This window comes from Apteryx rowi, unplaced genomic scaffold (assembly GCF_003343035.1).
Source record: "Apteryx rowi isolate R43461 unplaced genomic scaffold, aptRow1 scaffold_5, whole genome shotgun sequence".
NCBI lineage: Eukaryota > Metazoa > Chordata > Aves > Apterygiformes > Apterygidae > Apteryx > Apteryx rowi.
This window is the reverse complement of record NW_020450760.1, coordinates 8,215,253-8,235,715: the sequence shown is the minus strand read 5'-3', so window position 1 is coordinate 8,235,715 and position 20,463 is coordinate 8,215,253. Positions and strand designations below refer to the sequence as shown.

General features: G+C 35.8%; 1 protein-coding gene across 1 annotated transcript in view; it reads right to left on the bottom strand.

The window, feature by feature from the left end:
- TTC7B (tetratricopeptide repeat domain 7B) overlaps window positions 1-20,463 on the bottom strand; it is a 137,454-nt gene that overhangs the window by 82,020 nt on the left and 34,971 nt on the right. Inside the window, exons 5-10 of the mRNA XM_026079525.1 lie at window positions 16,811-16,889; window positions 15,402-15,574; window positions 9,939-10,002; window positions 5,721-5,858; window positions 1,749-1,832; window positions 384-488 (exon numbers count right to left, since the gene is read on the bottom strand). Coding sequence (XP_025935310.1) covers window positions 384-488; window positions 1,749-1,832; window positions 5,721-5,858; window positions 9,939-10,002; window positions 15,402-15,574; window positions 16,811-16,889 — 643 coding nt within the window. The remainder of the gene's footprint in view (window positions 1-383; window positions 489-1,748; window positions 1,833-5,720; window positions 5,859-9,938; window positions 10,003-15,401; window positions 15,575-16,810; window positions 16,890-20,463) is intronic.

Genomic DNA, 20,463 nt, shown 5'->3' with positions numbered 1-20,463 from the left:
TACTTGCTAGTTTTGAACCATCTCAAAAATTCACAGCATTTCTATTACAAAAGCTCCCCTTTTGAATTATTTACCAATAAAGTAAATTGATTTGGGAGATGATACCTGAACTAATTTTCAAAAAAAAAAAAAAAGTTTTGTAGTTAATTAGTGAACTCTCTTTACATTCCCCTAAGCCGCTATATATGTTAAAGTATTATATTATAATGGATGCATCTATGAAGAAAGTAATACAACAAACAACATCACGCCTTGATACCTGAAACAAGACAGCTGTATGTAGTCACTGTGCAAAAGTATTTTCTGACATCCCCCAGCTAAGATTTTGTTGCATTTTAGAGAAGTCAGCTCTTGCTGAAAAGACAAACAGCAGCAAAGCTTACCCAGTGCAGAGATCCCATACAGAGCTTTGCAGCAAGGAGTGGAATAGTTGCATCATCTGGTTTCAAACGGATACATTCCTTCAAGACTTTAACTGCTCGAGCAGACTGTTAAAAACATTTGCCATGGAAATTACTAAAAGCATAAATATATTTCACAGATATAAGACTCCTATTTCCATTTTCTACTCTTTTCCCTGTGTGAAGGAACCATTACGAAACATTCTGTTGAAAAATTGTCACAACAACTTGTACAAGTGAAATACAAGACTTCAGGCACTGCTGTAGTTATTTTCCACTACGAACTATGACTAAGTGTCCCGGGTGAAATATTGGCTCACAATATAATTCCAACTGTACATGATTTAAAGACTGTTTTTGAGGTGCATTTAGAGCTTTGCTAGGCCTGTGAGCTCACAGCATTTGAGCAAGGCGAATGAAGGAGCAGGAATGGGACGCAGGCATCAGAACAGGCTGTGCTCTAGCATTCGTCAGGAGTTATGACAGCACTTATGAGGAGCTATTACAGGATACAAGAGTTTATGGCAGTCTTTCATTACTCCTCATTTTTGAAATCATTTTTCATTCACTTCTATCCAGTCATAGCTTAGAAGATAACTAAGTAAAACAAAGAATGGGAAGAAGAATCAAGACCTTCAAGAACCTGTGTACTTCTAATAATGATTTCTAAAGAAACTATAAACCACTCCTTTCCCCCATACTGAAGATAAGCAAAATACCTCCACTGTGAATAATCTTTAAGAGAAACTAATATCAATTCTATACATTACACAATAAATGAAGTTTGTTTTCCATAATGGAAGAGGGAAAAGCAAAAGAAACTGAAAGTAGAAGACTACATCTGATAATATAAGCTCCCAGTTTATATAAAATAATAATTAAAATAATTTATCCCAGTTTAATTGTGCAGGATGCAAAGTCTCAAAGGCAGCAATAATAGAGAAAAAGACAATAGCCAGAAATTCTGAACAAAAAGAGTAAGGGAATCATGAATCAGCATTAATTTGCACCTAAACACATTTGTTCATCAAAACAGCATTTAAATTAGGTTGTTACTGAATTATGTGATCTGGTATAATTCACTGCTTAAATTAACTTAGCTTAGCTTAAGGTTGTTGGCAAGATAGTCCTGATCTTCAGTTTTTAGTCCTCCTAAGTTATAAATCATTGGAATAAAGATTTTCACATGCCTTTTACAGTACTAGGCAAAAATTCAGCCACTTTACTTAGCTGATTTAAAGATTAGCATCTTCTTTAAAAACACTTAGAGATGAAAAATTATAGAATGCCAGATATTGTTATCAATAGCCATCAATACAAGAATTATCTCCACAAAGTAAGACTTACTTTTCCTGCTGCCATCAAGGACAATGCAAACTGATACCAGAGATGGAACTCTTCGAAGGCAAACTTCATGGCTCTTTCTAAACACTGTTTTTTGGGGGAAAAGATTGTTCATTAAGAGCACATTCTTAAACTATCAAGAAGATATACTAGTATAAAATTTTTCTAATCGGCTCGTACCTAAAATACATGTAATTAAAAATGTAAATCATTCAAACAACTTAAGCAAAAATACGTATCATATTCTATAAGAAAAAATTCATAATGTGTTTAAATAATCCTGCAGGTACTGTCCTATTTAGCCTGAAAGAAGGAATGATAAATACCCACCAACTTACTCTTAAATGAAGGATTCAGCAACAAAAGGTCTGAGAAGCAGGAGATGAGACTTATGTGAAAAGGAAAGTTGTACACCTATATTTTCTAAATTGTGAACACTTGATGAAAATGGCACCCAAAGTACTCATCAGTACCACTTAAAAAATTAAACTCATCTGATAGTATTATTTCTAAGAATTTTAATACTCTTATTACACTAAATATTCTACCGAGATTTTCAATTTAATAACTCAATGCCAAAAGGGATATTAATTATTACTATACAGAGATTAAATATGTTAAATTAGCATTATGTGCTAATTAGGAAGGGTTTGTACCTGCTGTTGGCAATAAGAACTATTTCCTCTTGCTATGCTCTTTTTTCTAGTCAAACCAGCTCCAGAGAGTTCAAAGGTGGAATATTTTTCTGGATTAAACAAACTGATTTACAATTAACTTTCTGGTCTGCAGAGTACAATTACGTGAAGCAACTTTTCTGCTCTGACAGATATAATGTACATTCTAAACTGTAATACCCCAAATTACTTTTAACATTCAAACTCAGCCTTAATATTACAGAAAGCAAAGCCAGATATGTAGTGCATTCCCACATAATAATAGGAGATGAAGCAAAGAACCGCACGGAGGCTGAAAAAAGATATAAATATTTAAGTGCATTGTTCGTTATGTATAACTGATGTATGCTACCATCTTCTTACCACACAATATCCAGTATCAAGACTGCTACTAAATAGAATTTTCATTAAAAATAAATCCTTTCTAATACTGTTTCAAAAAGTTCATCATTAGACTGTATGTGAAGTTAATTACTGTTATTGTAAGCAATGTCTATTAAGACAACTAAAACAGGATTTATTTTCTGGTTGGACTTTCCATCACTGGAAGCAAAAAGATGACAACAAACTGACTAGTTACGTGCGAAGTCAAAATAATCCAAAAAGTTGTGGTATGCTACATAGTACACATGGCAAAGGAGAATGCAAGATGTTAAAAATATTTTTTTCCTCATCTTATCATGACCTACTAATAAACATAACAGTATGATATAAATTTTAATAAAGCATACCAAAATTGATATCCATCTGTAGTTTGTAGCTGTTACTGATGAGGAGGACAGCAAGCACAGTCAAGTTAAGCTTCCAGTTTAGCTTCTATTAGGTCAAAGAGACACTTATACATGTTTATCCAGCTGATAAGACTACATACATGTTTCCCTTATGGTATGACATAACCCAGCAAGAAATCAATGTTTTGCTGGTCTTGACTTAAATATATTGTTGCCTTTCAGAGTTTCTCTTACAAATATACATTTAACCTTCTGTTATCAACTGCTTTGGTTTTGTTTAGAGAAGTCGAGTGAAATGAAGAAGAGGAGGAGGACAACATGGAGGAAGTAAGGAAGAACTGTATAACTGCAGTGGCTAAAAACCCTCAGTTAAAATGCTGGCCAGGCCTGGAGGCTCCCTAACTTTCTAGGTACTTGTAGTTCTGCTTCTTTCTGTAACCAAAATCACTACCAACACAAGCAGCTCCTAAAATGCATTGAAATCCAAAAGCCAGGTAGAGCTAAAACATCTTTCATTAGTTACAATGTACAACTTTGCTCACAACAGCAGGAAAAGGACTCGGCAGTGGTACTTGTCTTTCAGGCGCAGGGGCTAAAGCCTGCCCCCAAGCAGCGCGGGAAGCGAGTTCTGCACTCTTCTCCATGTGATGGGACTTTCCTCCCACCCTCTGGGGTAGTGCCCTAGACTTCAAGCTATGCACTAAGAACAAAGATACTTCCACCTTTTCTGCTGAAGTCAAACAAATTTTCCGTTAAGAAAGGCAAGAAGAACTGCAGACGAGAAGCAGCCTCCCTTGTGACATAAACACTATGTTGGGAGACAGTGGGGGAATCTCGAGTCTGTGCTCATTCCCATTCATATAATGGCTCTTCAACGTAGAAAAACCTGACAAAATAAAAGAATAGGAATTGAAACCCAGGACTACACTCCCCTCTTCCAGTTACTAGGCTAGTACAAAAATAAAAGTTTTCAGTACCCCTCTGCCAGCTGTTCAAAGAAGAACAAAATCAGAAGGCCTCTTCAAGTTTGTTTTTCAAATACTTGTCGGTGTTTATCCCTTAAAAAGCTTTAGATCTAAAGCGTATGAGGACTCATCTCCTGCAGCTTTCATACAAGTGTCTCAGACTCCATGAAGGTGGCAGTGTTTGTACTGGCAAGCAAATGGAAATATTCCCTATCAGGTTATTTTGTAGGATGACAGTCCTGTACGAGCTTTCATACTACCTGGTTTCATGAAAGACCTTCTATTGCATTGACTAAAACTGAGCACATGCACAACTTGCAGCTATGAACTATTTTCAAGAGGAAGAATACTCAAATTCAGAGCTTAACATCGCAGGAGATATAGATAAAAACAATCACTATCAATATATAACAAAGAAGAGCTGGGGTTTTGTTTTGTTTTTGTATTTTTTAAATAGTCTTTTATTACAGTAGAAAGGCATCATTTCTCAGGAGATCAATCCCTGGATATGCCTTCTTATCACACACGTTGAAAGATACTTTCTGGATACCAGTAATTAATCATCAGCAGCAACAGTATCTTGCTGCTGTGTAAGCACTGTTTTGAGTAGCAGAAAGATCTGCTCTGCCCAGAAAGTTGTAGCTGTTTCCCAAATATAAAAATGTTAATGATACTTTAAAATTTCCTAACGAATCATTTCCGAACAAAAAACATGTGAGTTGCATAGTCAAACACAAGACACTCAAGACACAGAACACAGCTTCTACAGACCTCACAAAGTAATACATTCCCTCTTTTATAAACTCCAAAGCCATTTTACAAACTTTTAGGATTCTGAAATACTCCAAATGTAATGAGGTATAGAAGAAATATTCATTTTGAAATAAAGACTCACAAATCCTTTTTCTAGGGTCCTTTTACTGGCTACCTATCCATTATGAAAGTATTAAAATAAGCTTTAGAAAATGTTTCAGGAGGGGGAAAAAAAACGATAATACTTAGGTTTTATTACAAATGCACATTAGTAGAATCATGGCAATGTATTTAAATTAGCACAGTTACAACAAAATTGGATTTGGTGCCTTCTAAGCTTTGAATGAGAACTCCAAAAGAGAAAGTAGCTAAATTCTCCAGGCCAACAGAAACCAAAGAATCAAAAGCAAAGATCTGTGGACATCCAAAAAAGTTCTCCTTTTCCTTGCTATACTTCACCCTTTCCAGTTTAGCTATTCGAGTTCATATCTCTAGCTCTATCAAACTCTTCAATTCATTCCACAATCAGCTCTTCTCTTCTGCCTTTCCTTCCTGTTGTCTCCATTTTACATATATCCTTTGCCTCTCCAACCAAAAGCATGTGAGTTGCTGTACCATTAAATATCTGATTTATCACACCTTTCATAAAATTTCTGTGCTTGACCATCTCAAGTCACCTGTGTACATTTAAACAGTAAGCTTTTTGGGGTGGAGACTACCTACTCCTCTATTTATATAGCAGTCAGAACAACAGTCCTACATTTGTTTAGCCCTTAAGCCCTATCATAATTAACATGATTAACAGAAACAAGCAATGAAAACACAGCTGAATATTCACTCCTATGGACACACCTCTGATAGCATTTCATATTGGCCTCTTCTTCCCAAGGCTATTGTAAGCAAATCGTAGACTACAGATGCACTTTGCAAACTGATGATACGATCATTTTTGTGTTCTGGTATTCTGCTCAGTACAGCATCACGGTTAGCCTGAAACATAATGCCAAGAAGAAATCATGTCAGCCACTGTAATCCAACCGATATTTTTGCTCAAGTAAATTTATTTATAGATTTTTATAGAATTAATTGGAATCTATAGATTCTAATTTAAAGATGGTATGAATCTACACCAATTTAATGCATTAGCTGAAACAGTTAGGCTTCTATATTTATCTATTTTAATCACTTGATTCTAATTATAGAAACTAGGTAATTTATGTAAAATTATGAAAGAGTTCTCAGAAACCAAAAGAAGTTTTGTTTTAGTATAAAGAGTAGTTCATCTTTTTTAATTTAATTCTATTTTTTGTATGCAAATAAAACACACATCAGAAGGCTATTCAAATTGTCTGTTCCATCTTTACTAATAAGGCATTCACTTTCTTTTCTCTTTGTAAGACTGTGACAGTACCCTCTCCCTTGTGCACAGCATCCTGCCCCGGATAACCGCACAATCACTCTTCAGGAATTATCACCGAGAAGGGAATTGGCACAAGAGTTTCCCCTAGTCAACAGCAGAGGCTTGGAATCAGACCAGCTTTGCAGTGAGGCTTTGTACTTTCAAGTTCTTTTTGAGAAGGCACATTGCAAGTATAATTCCTTAATTAAACTTTTCCTTTTGAGACTGGAGGGCACTGAGGTACAACTGGATTAAATAAACTATGTTCACAGAGGAATCCTGTTAAAGAGCAGAGAATAAAATTCAGATCTCCCAGTAACTAAGATCACCTATACTATACTACCCAGTACTTCGCTCACTATACCACCAACGCTCTGAAATACCTTATCTTGGTATCTTCTGTCTTTATAGATTTCCTCATGTTTGGAATGCCTATTGATACAAATGTTAGTGTATCTGGTAGTTTGAAGTCAGTAACTAGAGATCCCCTTGCCCCCCCTTTTTTTTTAAAAAAAGTACACAGGGTTTGAGATCCCCCCCAGTACATTTATTTAAATACACTGAATTAAAACGGACAGCTTATTTCCCCCGTTCTCAGAGATGACTAATAACACATTAAGACAAAACAAACTGCTTCTCTGCTTTAACAGGATAACATTTTAGACTCTGAACATAAATCTTTAAAATCAGAATAATCAAAGACTGAAAGAAATTTTCAGAGACACACGTGGGGCGTAAAATGCACACGCATTCCAGGATTTATCAGCTGAACAATCCACAGCTTGGTTTGAAAAGACCCTCCCATCCCCGCACACACGCGTATCCCAAAGTGAAAATTTGCTTCCTTTTGATCAAGGAGTCTTTGATTTTTCCTTTCTACACTGCGTAGATCTTCAGTCAGCTTCAAGAACTTCTTATTTTTATAACTCCATATTTAATCTGTGACTGATTCAATTCCTTGCAAATATAGAGCATGCTGTGAACTAGCACTGCTTGTGAAAAAACGGCTGACATTGCCTTGTAGGCATGGCGGATATCTTACAGATATATTTGCCTGATCATTTTCTATGTGTTTATAAAACAGAACGTATTTATGAATTTAAGTGTTTGGTGTTTCTGAGGACTCGGACAAAATAAAGTTGTGACAATTAGTTAAGCTGCAATGTGTCAGCTGGCTACACTTCCCCTAGACACCCCTCAAGCCTGAAGCAAATACAAGCAGCATAACCTTTTTTCCTCTCTGAGTAAATTAAGTTATGCTTTTTACCATGGGCTTAGAGCAATGCATATGTTTACCACTGCTCAGCTGGCATGCAGTAGCATGTACACCCACTGTAACTTGCAGATCTTAGCCCTTCAGATCCTGCCCTTCCCGTCATTCCTGCTGAGATAAGGAAAGGCTGGTCTGCACTTTGCTAGCATAAGAGCGAGAACGCAAGGACATTTTGCAATAAGAGCAATGGCAGAGTTGCAGCCAACTTCCCACATTATGCATGATAATACACTGTAGCAGCAGTCAGTGGCTTTTTGCACTCTGAAATTTATCTATAGGAGAATTAGGACTCTTAAAAAGCACAGAACCATCTTTCCCAGAGCATTCCTTTCACGAAGATTAAAATGTAAATTTTAGTCATCAAAGCATCTTTTCTGAATTCAGAAATTAAGGGAACTCAAGGTGACACAAAAGTAGCATTAATAGTCTACTGGCAAGCCCAATTTTCTGGATGCATGCCACACTAGATCTAATGCAAATAAGAAATTATGATGGTAGAGTGCAACACTTCCCTAAAACTAACAGTATGATTTAGGGCTAGTAGGCACACAAAAATTTAAGTACTTTTACTTACACAAAATGCTACTTACATGTAAGATTCTCATTCTGTTTTCCAGTATTTTCTTAAATAAATTCATAAAGGGCACAAGTTTTGAAGCCTTATTTGTGTGTTTATCATTCATAGACAATGCAAGGGATTGTACTACTTTTACAGCACAATACCATCTCATAAAAAATGTTTATTCTATCTTCTGTAATCATTCTTATTTGTTTCAAAATAATAGATCAGATACTTCATAATTACTATAGCTAAAAAGAGTTAGCATGCACTGAACTCTCAGCTCACAACTTCCAGAAAGACAAATTCAGTGATTAATATTTTTATGCCCCATCTTCCCCTTCCCCCACCTCCCAAAAAATTCTGAGCAAATAGCTTAGCCAAAGTCACATATGATTTTACACTCTTCCTGAAACAGTCTCTTTTGCCTCATATAGCTTGCAATAATTATTTGTAAATAAATAAATAAATAAATTTGCTAAGGGCATAATGTTTTATGGTGACAAACATTTGATATATCTAGACAGGTCTAATTCACAAAGAAAAAGTTGCAAGTAACCTGAAAGCAGACTTACAAGGGCAATATTTTAATTTGTTTGTTGGCTTTTTAGTGCTGATATGCAAGGAAGCACACATGCAAATACAGGGATGAGTAGTCTGAGGTTCTGCAGAACTGGGTTGGCTTCCGCCTTCATATCACGACTCCAGTTCAAATCAGAATTCTGTACGTTGCCCCGAGCTGCTCAGGCACCTTACAGGAGCCCAGAGGGTCCCTTTCAGAGGTGAGGGCACAGCGCAACAAAATCAACACATGGTACACAGAAGCATTTGCTCCGTCTAGTTCTCCGGTGACAGATTCTGTCAGGAACACTTCCAGGCAGATCACTAGAAACAAAGTAGTTTGTACTACTGTGTACATGTTTAACTCCACAATAGTCCAGATAAGACTCTGATCACTAAACTGTTCTGATCTTACTTAGCTGTATCAAAACAGAAATTACGCCAAAGAGTTTAAAAGTGTCCAATCACCTATATAAAAGACTGAGTCTCACTGATGTTCAGTGAAACAGACTGTTAAATGATTTCTGAGATTCTAGTGATTCCACCCTCCAGTTTGAAAGACGGTGAAAATTTCAGCTTAAAACTTTTCATTTTTGTCATTTGAGAATATATAACTGACCTTGGATGAGAATGTCAGTATGTGACAGTTGATGGATGATTAATAAAACTGCACTAAAGGAAAAATACATAACCCTGATAAAATGGCACAAGTGGGCGATTGAAAGGAATTGGCTATTGAGGAAATCAGGAGATTAAAAAAAATTACCGCAGCAAAGGCTGCTGTAAATCCTGTACAACTAAAAGTTATTTACAAATTTGAGTGACATCTGAATTTTAATGCACAATGGAAAACAATTTTTGGTGATATATATGTTTATCATGGTCATGTAGTAGTCTTTGGTTTTTGTGTGTACAACAAAAACAACTTACATTTTGAGTCTGTCTGCTGAATGGCAACAGATGGTGTAACAGTGGTTCATACTGATAAGTGATGCCAAGTGAAAGACCTGGTTTTGAGTTCACTTGGCTATGGCTAGAAGGAAGCTAGGTTCAGCTCAGAGACAATGTATTCTGACTTTAAAGGAGAAAGAAACTCCTATTCATAATGCTTTCAGAGCTCTTCCTGCTGGCTCAGAGGAGCAGAAGCTTGAGTTTCAGAAGTAATTGCCTGCTTTCCTAACAGGAAATGAAAGGTAGTAAATAAGTCAAAATCAAGACATGGCAAAAAAATTTCTATTTGCATTAAAAAAAATTAAAGCATTCACCCAATTTACCTACCATAGATTCACTAATAAGCAGCAATAGTAAGGCTTCTTCTGTATTTTCTTGAGGACAAAAGATGCTATTCAAAAGAAAAATTCAATTATTAAAGCTAAACATACTGCTCTTAGGAGTACCTTACACAAATATAGCAAAAACTGGAAGACTTCCAGAAAAGAGAATAGAGAACAACTTACATATGTATAAAAAACAATCAGTTAAAATTCATTTCTTTGCAATGCTCTAAATTTACATTTTAAAAAAAGACATTGGCAAAACAAAGTGAAGAGAACAAAACCACCACAGCTGTCAGAGATGAAGAATACATCCAAATGTCCCCAAATTGTATGCAATTTGACAACTTTTAAACACATATCCATATTTTAACTGGCCTCTGGCACCTAACTATCTGAGATGCATCTACGTCATTGATTCAGAGGTTGACAGCAAGACTCCCTCACAAAAGCAAGGTAACTTTTGTGTTTTAGGCAATATTTGGATAAATACTTTTATAACCTTTTAACCAAGTATGTTTGAGAATTATTTTCCTGTTCACTACTTGAGAAGTTTTAAAATAGAGCCACAGCAGTCGCTGCCTACTTGCCATAACCAGTTATTTCCAAGCAGTTAAAATATTCATTTCCATTGAAGTACACATTTCCTTATGACTTAATACCAAAGGTTCCCATAGGGCTAGGTTGCAGACTTAACCACTTTCTGTGAACACTGGATGCCTCCTCACTACTTTTGTACGCTGCATCGGGTACATGGACCAGCACAAACTTCTCTCTCTCACAAATAGTGACTGCATTTTAACTCTCCAGATTTTTCTCTCTCAACTGTTTCTGAATCAGCCTAAGTAATATTTCATCTCCATTCAGGTCAATGGTTCCATAGTTAACTGTTTAATAAACGTGGTAAATGACCTATTGCTATTAATAAGCAATTCCTATAGTCCCAAGGCTTGTGCTTAAACTACAATAAATTACTGGCAGGAAAGTAAGCCTGCCTGAGATTAAAGCAACTTTTTTTTTCTTTTTAACGGATCAGAAACTTAGGTAGTAATGAAATCTCTGAAAAGAAATGGAAAGTAAAATGCATTGGATCTCCAGGGTGCTTGAAAGCAAGATTGTGAAAGCATTCTGGTAATACACAGCAAGGAGGACCCAAGGGACTGCATCTCTAAAGATCTGAGGAGAAAGGCAGCCAGGTTGTTTTTATCAGTGCTAGTTGCTCATCAGGTTTTGAAGGAGATTTTTAATTCTCAAAAGACCTATTTTATCTTTTACATAGCAACGAAATTTCAAAACACCGTTACTCATGAATAAGAGCCACCCAGGACAGGGGATGAGGAATGAAAGGAAGCATCAGAGCCAGTTTGGGCTCCCCATTTACCTATCCAGTCTCCAAAGCAGAACAAAGCACCCTGGACGAGGATTTAGCCGGACCAACTGGCAATGGTCCTCAGAAAGCAATGTAACAATTGGAAATAGTTTCTGGGGAAATTACTTTCTCAGAGGATACAGGGAAGATGCCCTGAAGTGAACTACTAAAAAAAAAAAACAAAAACAAAAACCCAAAAAACCCCTCTACTATCAAGAGGAAAGCAAACATTATTTTCCTGTAAATCTTTGAATATATTTTTGTAAAGAGTAATTTCATGCCTGTCTCAAACACTGAAGATCCTCTTCATGCAGAAATTAGGGGGAAATTCCTGTAACTCGTGTATGCAAAAGCTCAATTTAGATGATCAAACTCAGCCTTTTCATGCTTGTCCCAAGTACTGCAGGCATAGAAGTGAGGTAGCTCCCAGGTAACATGGCAGAGCAACAGAGATGACCAGAAACATGAAATGCCTGGCAACCAAAGGCAGACCAAGAGGTTTTACACAGTTTCAAGTGGGAATAAAGAAAACTGAAGAGGCAATAACACAGAGATCTGTAATATAATAAGTGGTATTAGTCATACTCTATTCACCTTCTTCATAAGAACTGAGGTACACTTAATTAACATCTCAGGCAGCACATTTAAAACCAACCAGTATCTCTCAGATTCACACAGTTGGAGGGTGGGCAAGTACCTAGAAAAGAATTTCCTACAAGTCTGTCCTAGTATACTTTCTCTTAGGTACTTGCCTTTGACCAGTGCTGGAGATGAGATATTAGGCATGACACATCTTGCCTGATCTGGTATCTTTGCTCACTCTGATGCAAGCAAAGAAAGCACGTCTGTCTTGCATGCTGTGTCGAGATTGTGAAAATCCTTGCTTACGTGATCCAAGAGCAGCTAAACTATATTGAACAAAGCCCCGCTTCTGCAAAGAAGCATGTTTCTACAAAAGGATGAGTTGAGAATGAATGAAAAGAACATAAGGTTGAAAGACTGAGCCTGAGAAACCTGCTACAAGTAGTCTGGGTAAGGAAGGAGAATTGCTAGAAGGGCTAGATAAAGGCCATTCTACTTGCTAGTAATAATTATACTATAATTATGTGGGTTTTCTGTTGTATAAAATAATCATTAATGGTGATCTTCAATAAACACAGCTAAGTAACTCAAGTGACTGAAATCTCTTACAGCATATATGCCTTAGTAGTTAATATGAAAGGCTTTTCCATAACACAGCCTTGTTGTTATGTGCAAGAGTCAGTTTCCACAACAGATCACTTACAGAAGCACATCTATCTTAAATTCTGAAGAAATGTTGGTTTTGTTTTAGGATTCACAGTATCTTTATATTGTCTCCTAAAATACTGTCAGAGAGGAACAGACCATTCTTTAGGATTTGCTGTGCGAATCCAGGCAGTTGTTTGAATGTTTAGGAAAATAAGTGACCCAGCGTAAGTGATATCTCCTTATAAATTTCCTCAACCAGAATATTAGGAAAAAAGATTAAAAATAGCAGAAACAAGATTCTGCAGAAATGGTTATAGAGAAGAAATTGATGTTCATCCTTTCTTCTGTAAATCCATTTTATGAGATGCTACTGTCCAAGCTGCATGAGCAATTTTCATTTAGTGTAAAGGTTATCAGTAAAACTGACATAGACAGTATAGTCTGTCACCATAAACAGAGGGTTTTAATTTATGTATTTTTTTTTCTTTTTTTTTAAATCAAAGGATGGCTGAAAAATTTCTTTGGCTCTTGAAGGAAAAGCCGTAGGCATGAAGTGAATTGGCCTTCATTTGCCTTATGAAGAAAGATGTATGACAAATGAACTGTTCCTTATCTGCTTCTATATCCAAAATTTGCTCTGAATCATATTAATTCTCAAGTTTAAGATGAGTATATTTAAGATGTGGCCACTACATAGGAATGCTCTTCATAGAGAAACCTAACTTTCACTCTTACAGATTAAAAATCCCCATTGGGCAAGTTCCATCTCCAAATTTAACTGCAAAAATGGAAGTAGCTGCATCACTGACCTAATTTTCATGGCATATCAATAATTGATAAAGCAAGTGTTTGGGCAATATGTGCCTACTTGTAAGTGCAGTGATCAAGGTAAACCCACAAACTAGGTATTTGTTTTACCAAAAAGTTTGGCTGTGGGTAGAGTTTGTTATTTATATACCTGTAGAGAAACACAATAATCCTTTTGGCAAAATGAATGTTCAGCTCTAAGCCTGCAACTTTTTAAAAATTCCAAATGCTGCCTTTTAAAGACTTAACACCCTAGACATAGACAGACAAGACTGGAACTCAAGAATTACTGGGTTTTGATCATAAAGCTAGACAGCATTCACAGAAAATTAAGTCATTTGGAGAAAACAGGTTAAAAAAAAAAAAAACACAGACAATAGCCTCTCTCAAATAACCCCACATCACACCAATTTCACAGAATCACAGAATGTTTGAGGTTGGAAGGAACCTCTGGAGATCACCTGATCCAATTCTCCTGCTCAAAGCAGGGCCAGCTAGAGCAGGTTGCTCAGGGCTGTGCCCAGCTGGGTTTTGAATATCTACAGAGATGGAGCCTCCACAACCTCTCTAGGCAACCTGTTCCAGTGCTAGACTGCCTGTCACCATAAAAAAAGCTTTTTCTTATATTTAAATGGAGTTTCTTGTTTCAGTTTTCTCCAGCTGCATTAACTAGTAAAGCACTCACTGTCATATTGCAGCATACTGAAACATTGACCAGATCATTATCTCCACTGCTATAATCTATTTCTCAGTTCTCTGGTTCACTGTGCTTTCCCATATATATCAAAGCAAGCAGGCAGTAGTTGTTGACTATATTAAATAAGGTGAACCCACAAGGACTTGTGTGTAGAATACAAGTAAAGCAGTGCAAAGATTTTATTGCAGATCATCTAAAACAAGCACACAAAGCGTCATCCTATGAAATTTAATATCAACGAAATAAAAAAGGATGGTGCAGAATGGTTAAGCTTTCATCAACATGATTTGAAATGAACACATTACTTCCATGCAGTGAGCCACATCCAAGTACTGTAATAAACAGCAAAATTTTGTGAAGACACATTTTTTTTGTGATTCAGAAGTGTGACTAAGGAATATGACTTTATCCTAGAAATCAATTTTCATTTGATCAGATATGAATATACAATCAGCTATTACATTTTCAGAGTAAGTTAGTATTTCAAAAACTGGCTATACATGTTTAATACCAATACTAACAGTGATTGGTGTTGAAAAAAACAAAAAGCCACACATTTTCAGGAGGAAAGAGACACACCAAAGCTGCATGAGAATTAACCATAGGATACCACTTATCTGAATAAATGTAAGAAAAAAATCAATAAAAAGGTGACCTCATAGAGAAATTGCAAACCTAGCTTAAGAAGATTAACAGGCAACTCTCTTGGGAAATAAACTCCCTTTGAGATTACTAGATAAACTGCTACGCATGTTTTTCATTATGTTTCAGTAACAAATTTGAATCCCCATATTGCTAACTCTCCTTTCTATGGCAAAGCAGAACACAGAGGTCTAGAAACAGCACACGGCTTCTAAAATTTTGACACTCAGAATTGTCATTCAATTCAGAAGACAAAGCACATACAGTTCTGCTTTTCCTCCTCTTCAGAAGGATACATTGCAATTCTGCTGTTTCAAAATATTCAGGCAGAAAACCACTTTGAAGCAAGCCACTCATGATGTACACAGCAGAAGTGGTGGAAGAGTGCACAGCTGCATCACTCCAGGTGGCAGAAAGACACCGCCATGCACACTATGACTTCTTTTGCACCCGAGGTGCAAGGTGGGCTATTGACTTTAGCATATGCCCCAGTGTAGAACATCATCATGTTCTAGGAAGTGAGGACAAAAAGGTCTCATGCATACAGTGCAAACTTCTCTTTGGAGAAGCAGGTTGTTCTAATTCTCTTTGTGCAATATATATGCACAGCAGGGAAAGAACTTCACGTTTCTCAACCCCTACTTCATTTTCAACAATATAAACTAAACTGCACGGTGCACTGAACAACAATTGCAATTTTAGAGATATAAAGTCAGCCATACTTTTCTCCAGTGTATACCCGTGGTCTTCTACTGAGTGCATAATTCTTTGTATTTGAACCTTTCCGAAGTGGATCATCTAGGGGTGACTGGTGAGGAGGGTCTTCCAGTGGATTCCAGTAACTCTGTTCACACATGCCTCGTAACAAAATTTCAGCTAACTGTCTTGCTATCGTCTGTAAAAGTGAGAAATAAATATTTTCCCTAGAAAATGAAGAATAGTCTCGCAAAAACACTAGGATTATTTCAAATAAAGACTAGCAGTGTTGAATATATTTTCTATTAGTTTAAAACATCTAAAATACCAGGCAAACTAGTTTTTGAAAGGCACAAGTACCCACTTGATTCTCTAAACACAAAGGAAAAATAGAACTAACAAATAATTTGGTGATTTTATCTACTAAAGTCCAGATATATATCCACAACTATCAGCTTAACCTGCTTTTTAATGTTTTATACATATGCACACAAGCTATGCTATATGGCAGTCCTGAAAAATCAGAGTTTAGTATCTTAGAAACGGTACAATACAATGCAACAGAATGAGAGCAAGCTCTGCATTTCTATCAAAACTGGAAGTATTTCCCAGCAACATATGGGTAATTTAAGCCATGGGCGGTACCATGTAAGCTATATCTTACATCTTTAATTCCTATACCATAAGAAGCCCTTCATCTTTTATTGTATTAATTTTTGTAATATTATTGTTTCCATTAAAGTCTCCTGTTTAATAATTTTAATATGCTCGTTAGGAATCAGTTATTACATGAATTAAGAAAGTAATCACCTTTCTTATTACCACTTTGCAAGTTTTAGAAGTCTGGTATTAAGATATTCATCTAGGACATTTTAAAAATTGTAATTTTCAAGAAAAAGTCTTAGACCTTTACTATATCAAAGATGCAAAAAGATGTGTCACTTCTTTGGTAAAGGCTTACTTTATGATGATATAAATAACAAATCTTTATGACTTTTTCTTTTTTCTTTAAGAGGCTTTATCAAAAAAAAGAAATGATAACTAGGTAGCTTTCAACTTAACAGAACACAAGTGGAGATGCTGCTCTCTACCCTCACCCTCACTACATTAAAGAAAGATGAAACACCTGTGAAACTCTGGTAAGTCGTAAACAGGGCAATTGTGATTAAGCTTGAAAATATGGTTAGAGACAACTAGTTTTTAACCATAACAACAAATAAGAAAGAAATAGGGGAAAGATGGTTATCAAACATTCCTTTTTGTACTAATCATTTGCTATAACCATGAAATGTAGCATTTCAAATTGGGGGATAACAGATCCCGATCAATATGCTGTAGTCTGATTATTTGTCTCTAACTCATCCACTATATTTATGCTTTATCTCCCTAATAAAACTCAGATGTTGTAATAGGAATATGGTTTAGTATAACTTACCATTCGCAGATTTTGTGTAGTTCTTGTTTCAACAGCTCTTAATATCTCTCTAAATCTACCAACTCCTCTTGTCAAGTTCCTGTACATAAACATAAAATTTGACAGTATTGCAACTAGGATATAGTAACATTTTAATATATTACTTGATAAACTCACTAAATTCCATGCCATCTTTTTTTTTCCTGCATAATATCTCCCTTCTGTGAAATATATATGCATATATTCATCTGGAAACCCCACCACCGCTTACTGTTGCAACCCCCAACCTCCAATTTAATTGAACAAAGACAAACATTTCCAAAACATAGGTAGCTCAAAAGAAAGAAAAGTGAAATAGTACTTGTAAAAGTGACAATCCCAGAAGGGAAAACAACAAAATTGAAGATGGTCCGGCTACTACAGTAGTTTTAATTTTCAATAATAATCTTGAACACACAAACTTTGAAAAATGCATTCGATTTTATCTGCCTCTTGACACCTTAAAAGAGGGAAATTTAAAATATATATATATTTCTAATGTTCAGTGCAAGTAATGTAAAATCTTTAATTCCTTTCCACACATAAAAGTACGTCTAAGGAGGAGCGAAGCAGCAGGCAAGACGCCAGGTTAGAACAGAGGACTGGGAGACCAGCGCTCCCTTCCCAACTCCAGCGGGCTTTGGGGCTCCCACCCTCCGGGTTCTGTCTATATTTCTTCTACCTCTTCTGCTTAAATAACTTTTGCAAAGAGATGCAAGATCCTCAGAGAAGAGCCACCAGATTCATACTAACTAAAAATTTTAGCAGATTGGAACTTTCTTCTGAAACAATAGATTATTTTTCGATTCAAGCCAACGGTCTTGGCAGCTTTATTTTTCCTGATCATCGCACCAGTTCTCAGCTATTTTCTTATTTTTACTTCATTAAAAAAGGGGGGGGGGATTTAAGAAAATTTTTCTTTTATATTAACACAGCTTATCTTTGACCTGGTGAAAAAAACATGTCAGCTTTTTGCGGTCCTGAACAGCTGAATTCTGCAACCTCAGCACACAACATACAACAGTCATTTCATTCTCCATGTGATTTACTTTCCAAACAGGAAGTGACTCAATCAAAAAAGTGTTTTGTGTTAAATCACTGCTGTTATGTCATATAGTTATATGTGATTCTGTGTGTAAGTTGCATAACATTTACATAACATGGGTTCAAAAGTGAAAAAGAAACATTACTTATCATGTAAGCTTTTGTAAATAAAGGCATCACTGCACTGTAGAGGTGATGTTGAAAATGCCCTTCAGAAAAATCAGCATTTTAAGTGTATTTACAGAGGAAGGCATCAATTAGTATAGATAAAAGAAATCCAACTTTTTTTGCACAAATTCTTTCTTTAAAATTTAGTTGCAGCTAGCCTGAAACCAGAATGTTTGAAGAAACTGTCAACGCTAAGACTTTTAGCAGTTTATCTGAAAGCTTAATTCATTTATTTTAACTTTCAGATCACATGACAAAGGGCACATATGTTGTCTTTTATATGATAAAGGATTATCTGTGTTTACTAGAAATTTAAGCTTCCAGCACAGCCAGACATTTTTCACTTAAGTTCACCTTTTAAAATATTTTTATATAAAAGATCATTTCTAAAGAACTAACGTTTCCAAAAAACAAAACCCATAAGAACAACTATTCAAGGTGATCCCAAAACTGATTAGTAAGAAATAATCAGAAATCACACAAGAAATAATGATTGTCTGTAAAAGTCCATGTGTTGCAGCAGACCTTGACCGCAGAAAGGAAACAAAATTTTCATTATTTAAAGCTTTCAATTAGCACCTTCCTAAGAAGAATAATGTTGTGTGTATATCTAACATGGGAGCAATTGCATTAAAGATGTTATTTATTTATTTCATACAAGTCTCTCAATAGCTAACACATACTACACTGATTTCATAGACTAATAAAGCAGTCTCTGAACATTAGTGGGCTTAATTTTCAAAAAACTATGAACTCAATGGACGCTGGATACATTCAGCACCTTTGGAAAGCCAGAATATATACTGTTTTACTAATACCATATGATAAATATGTAAAAGAGTCAAAACGAGATCACTGGAATCCCAACTTTAAGTCCTCTGTTCCGAGTGCAACAGCACACTTCTCAGTACTGGAGCTGTCGCCCAAGGACTGTGCTTCCAATTCACAGATGCATCCCTATAACGAGGCAAAAATAAAAAAATAAAAAAATAAAAAAAAAATAAAAATAAAAAAATAAAAAAATATGCAGGCCAAGAAACTGGAGTGCTCTCTGAAAAACCGTCAGAAAAGAAAAAGAGCAGGGGAAAAGAACCTGCCACCTCAAAAGACTAATTTGCTACTACAGATGAAATATATTCATAGCAAAACTTCAAATCACAGTAATTTAAAACTTTAAAAAACTATGACATAGCAATTTTTTCATACCAAGTTCATGCCTTTTCAAATGTTACAAGAACAACAAAATACACTATGAAAAAGCACATAACTTAAAAATCCTTAAGTCCATCATGACACGTTATTATTAGTTACCTATTACATTTTGGTAAGCATCTAGAAGGGACTAAAATGTGCGACTGAAGTCCTACTGTCTCATGGAAAAAGCAGTAAGATCATCCAGGAAAAAAATTAAAATGGAATTAGTTTTTGCTTCATAAAGCATTTAACACTGATCCACTGCACAAGTGAAGGAAAACAGAGTACAGTTTAGATTTGTTAAGCATTTTCTACACAAAATGTAATAAAAAAGTACACTGCAAAGCTACAAACTAAATCACCCAAGAATTGAGTTAAATGCTTTGAGAGAAAAGTAATGAAGCAAAATATATCATGAACAATATGGTACATCTCCACACAACACTATTTTTAGCAAAGTACATTTCCTGTATTTGTTAACAGCTTTTAATATCTGGGAGAAAGGGGTGGAGGCTATTCCAGCACCTACCTTTCCTGCCTAGGAAGCACAGACCTTTTACCTGCTTTGCATTATGCTGTGCCTTCACTTCAGCAGTTCCACCCCTTGCTGACCAAATTCCAGAGCAAAAGGGTGGTGTAACATAGAAAACAACATTGCACAGTGTCTGTAAATGATTTTGAGATCCTTTCAAAATTTGGAGAAAAAAAATAAAATAAAGATGTGTTCACACACATTCAGAGCTGACAGACTTTCAGCTGTTTCAGAGCTGACAGGGAGCCCACAGATAGACATTGCTAGCTAGGCACATACACATTTATGTGACTGCCTCCCATCAGGATGCTCTTAAGTCAAGCCCTTTGAATTTCATCTTCCTTATTTTTAATGACAATATTTGCTGTTCTCAATCTTCAAGAAAAAAAAAAGTTTGACTATTCAACGAGCATTGCACCAGTTAAAGACTGAGAACCAGAAGTTTAAAAAGGTATTAGACACTAATCTTCTACCGAAATTCTGTAGGAATCGATTCCTTTAGAACTAATTTACACCTTTGTGTCCCAAACCCCAAAGATTTATATTAGAATAAAATTAATCATTCTAAGTTGACATGCAACATAACTTTCATGCTCCTTTGAAAACTCCAGACTGCATTTCTGTTTAGCATAATAAAAATGTTTTAACTGTGCCTATGCAAAGTTGCTCGCCCCTAAGCAGAGTAAGAGATCAGTAA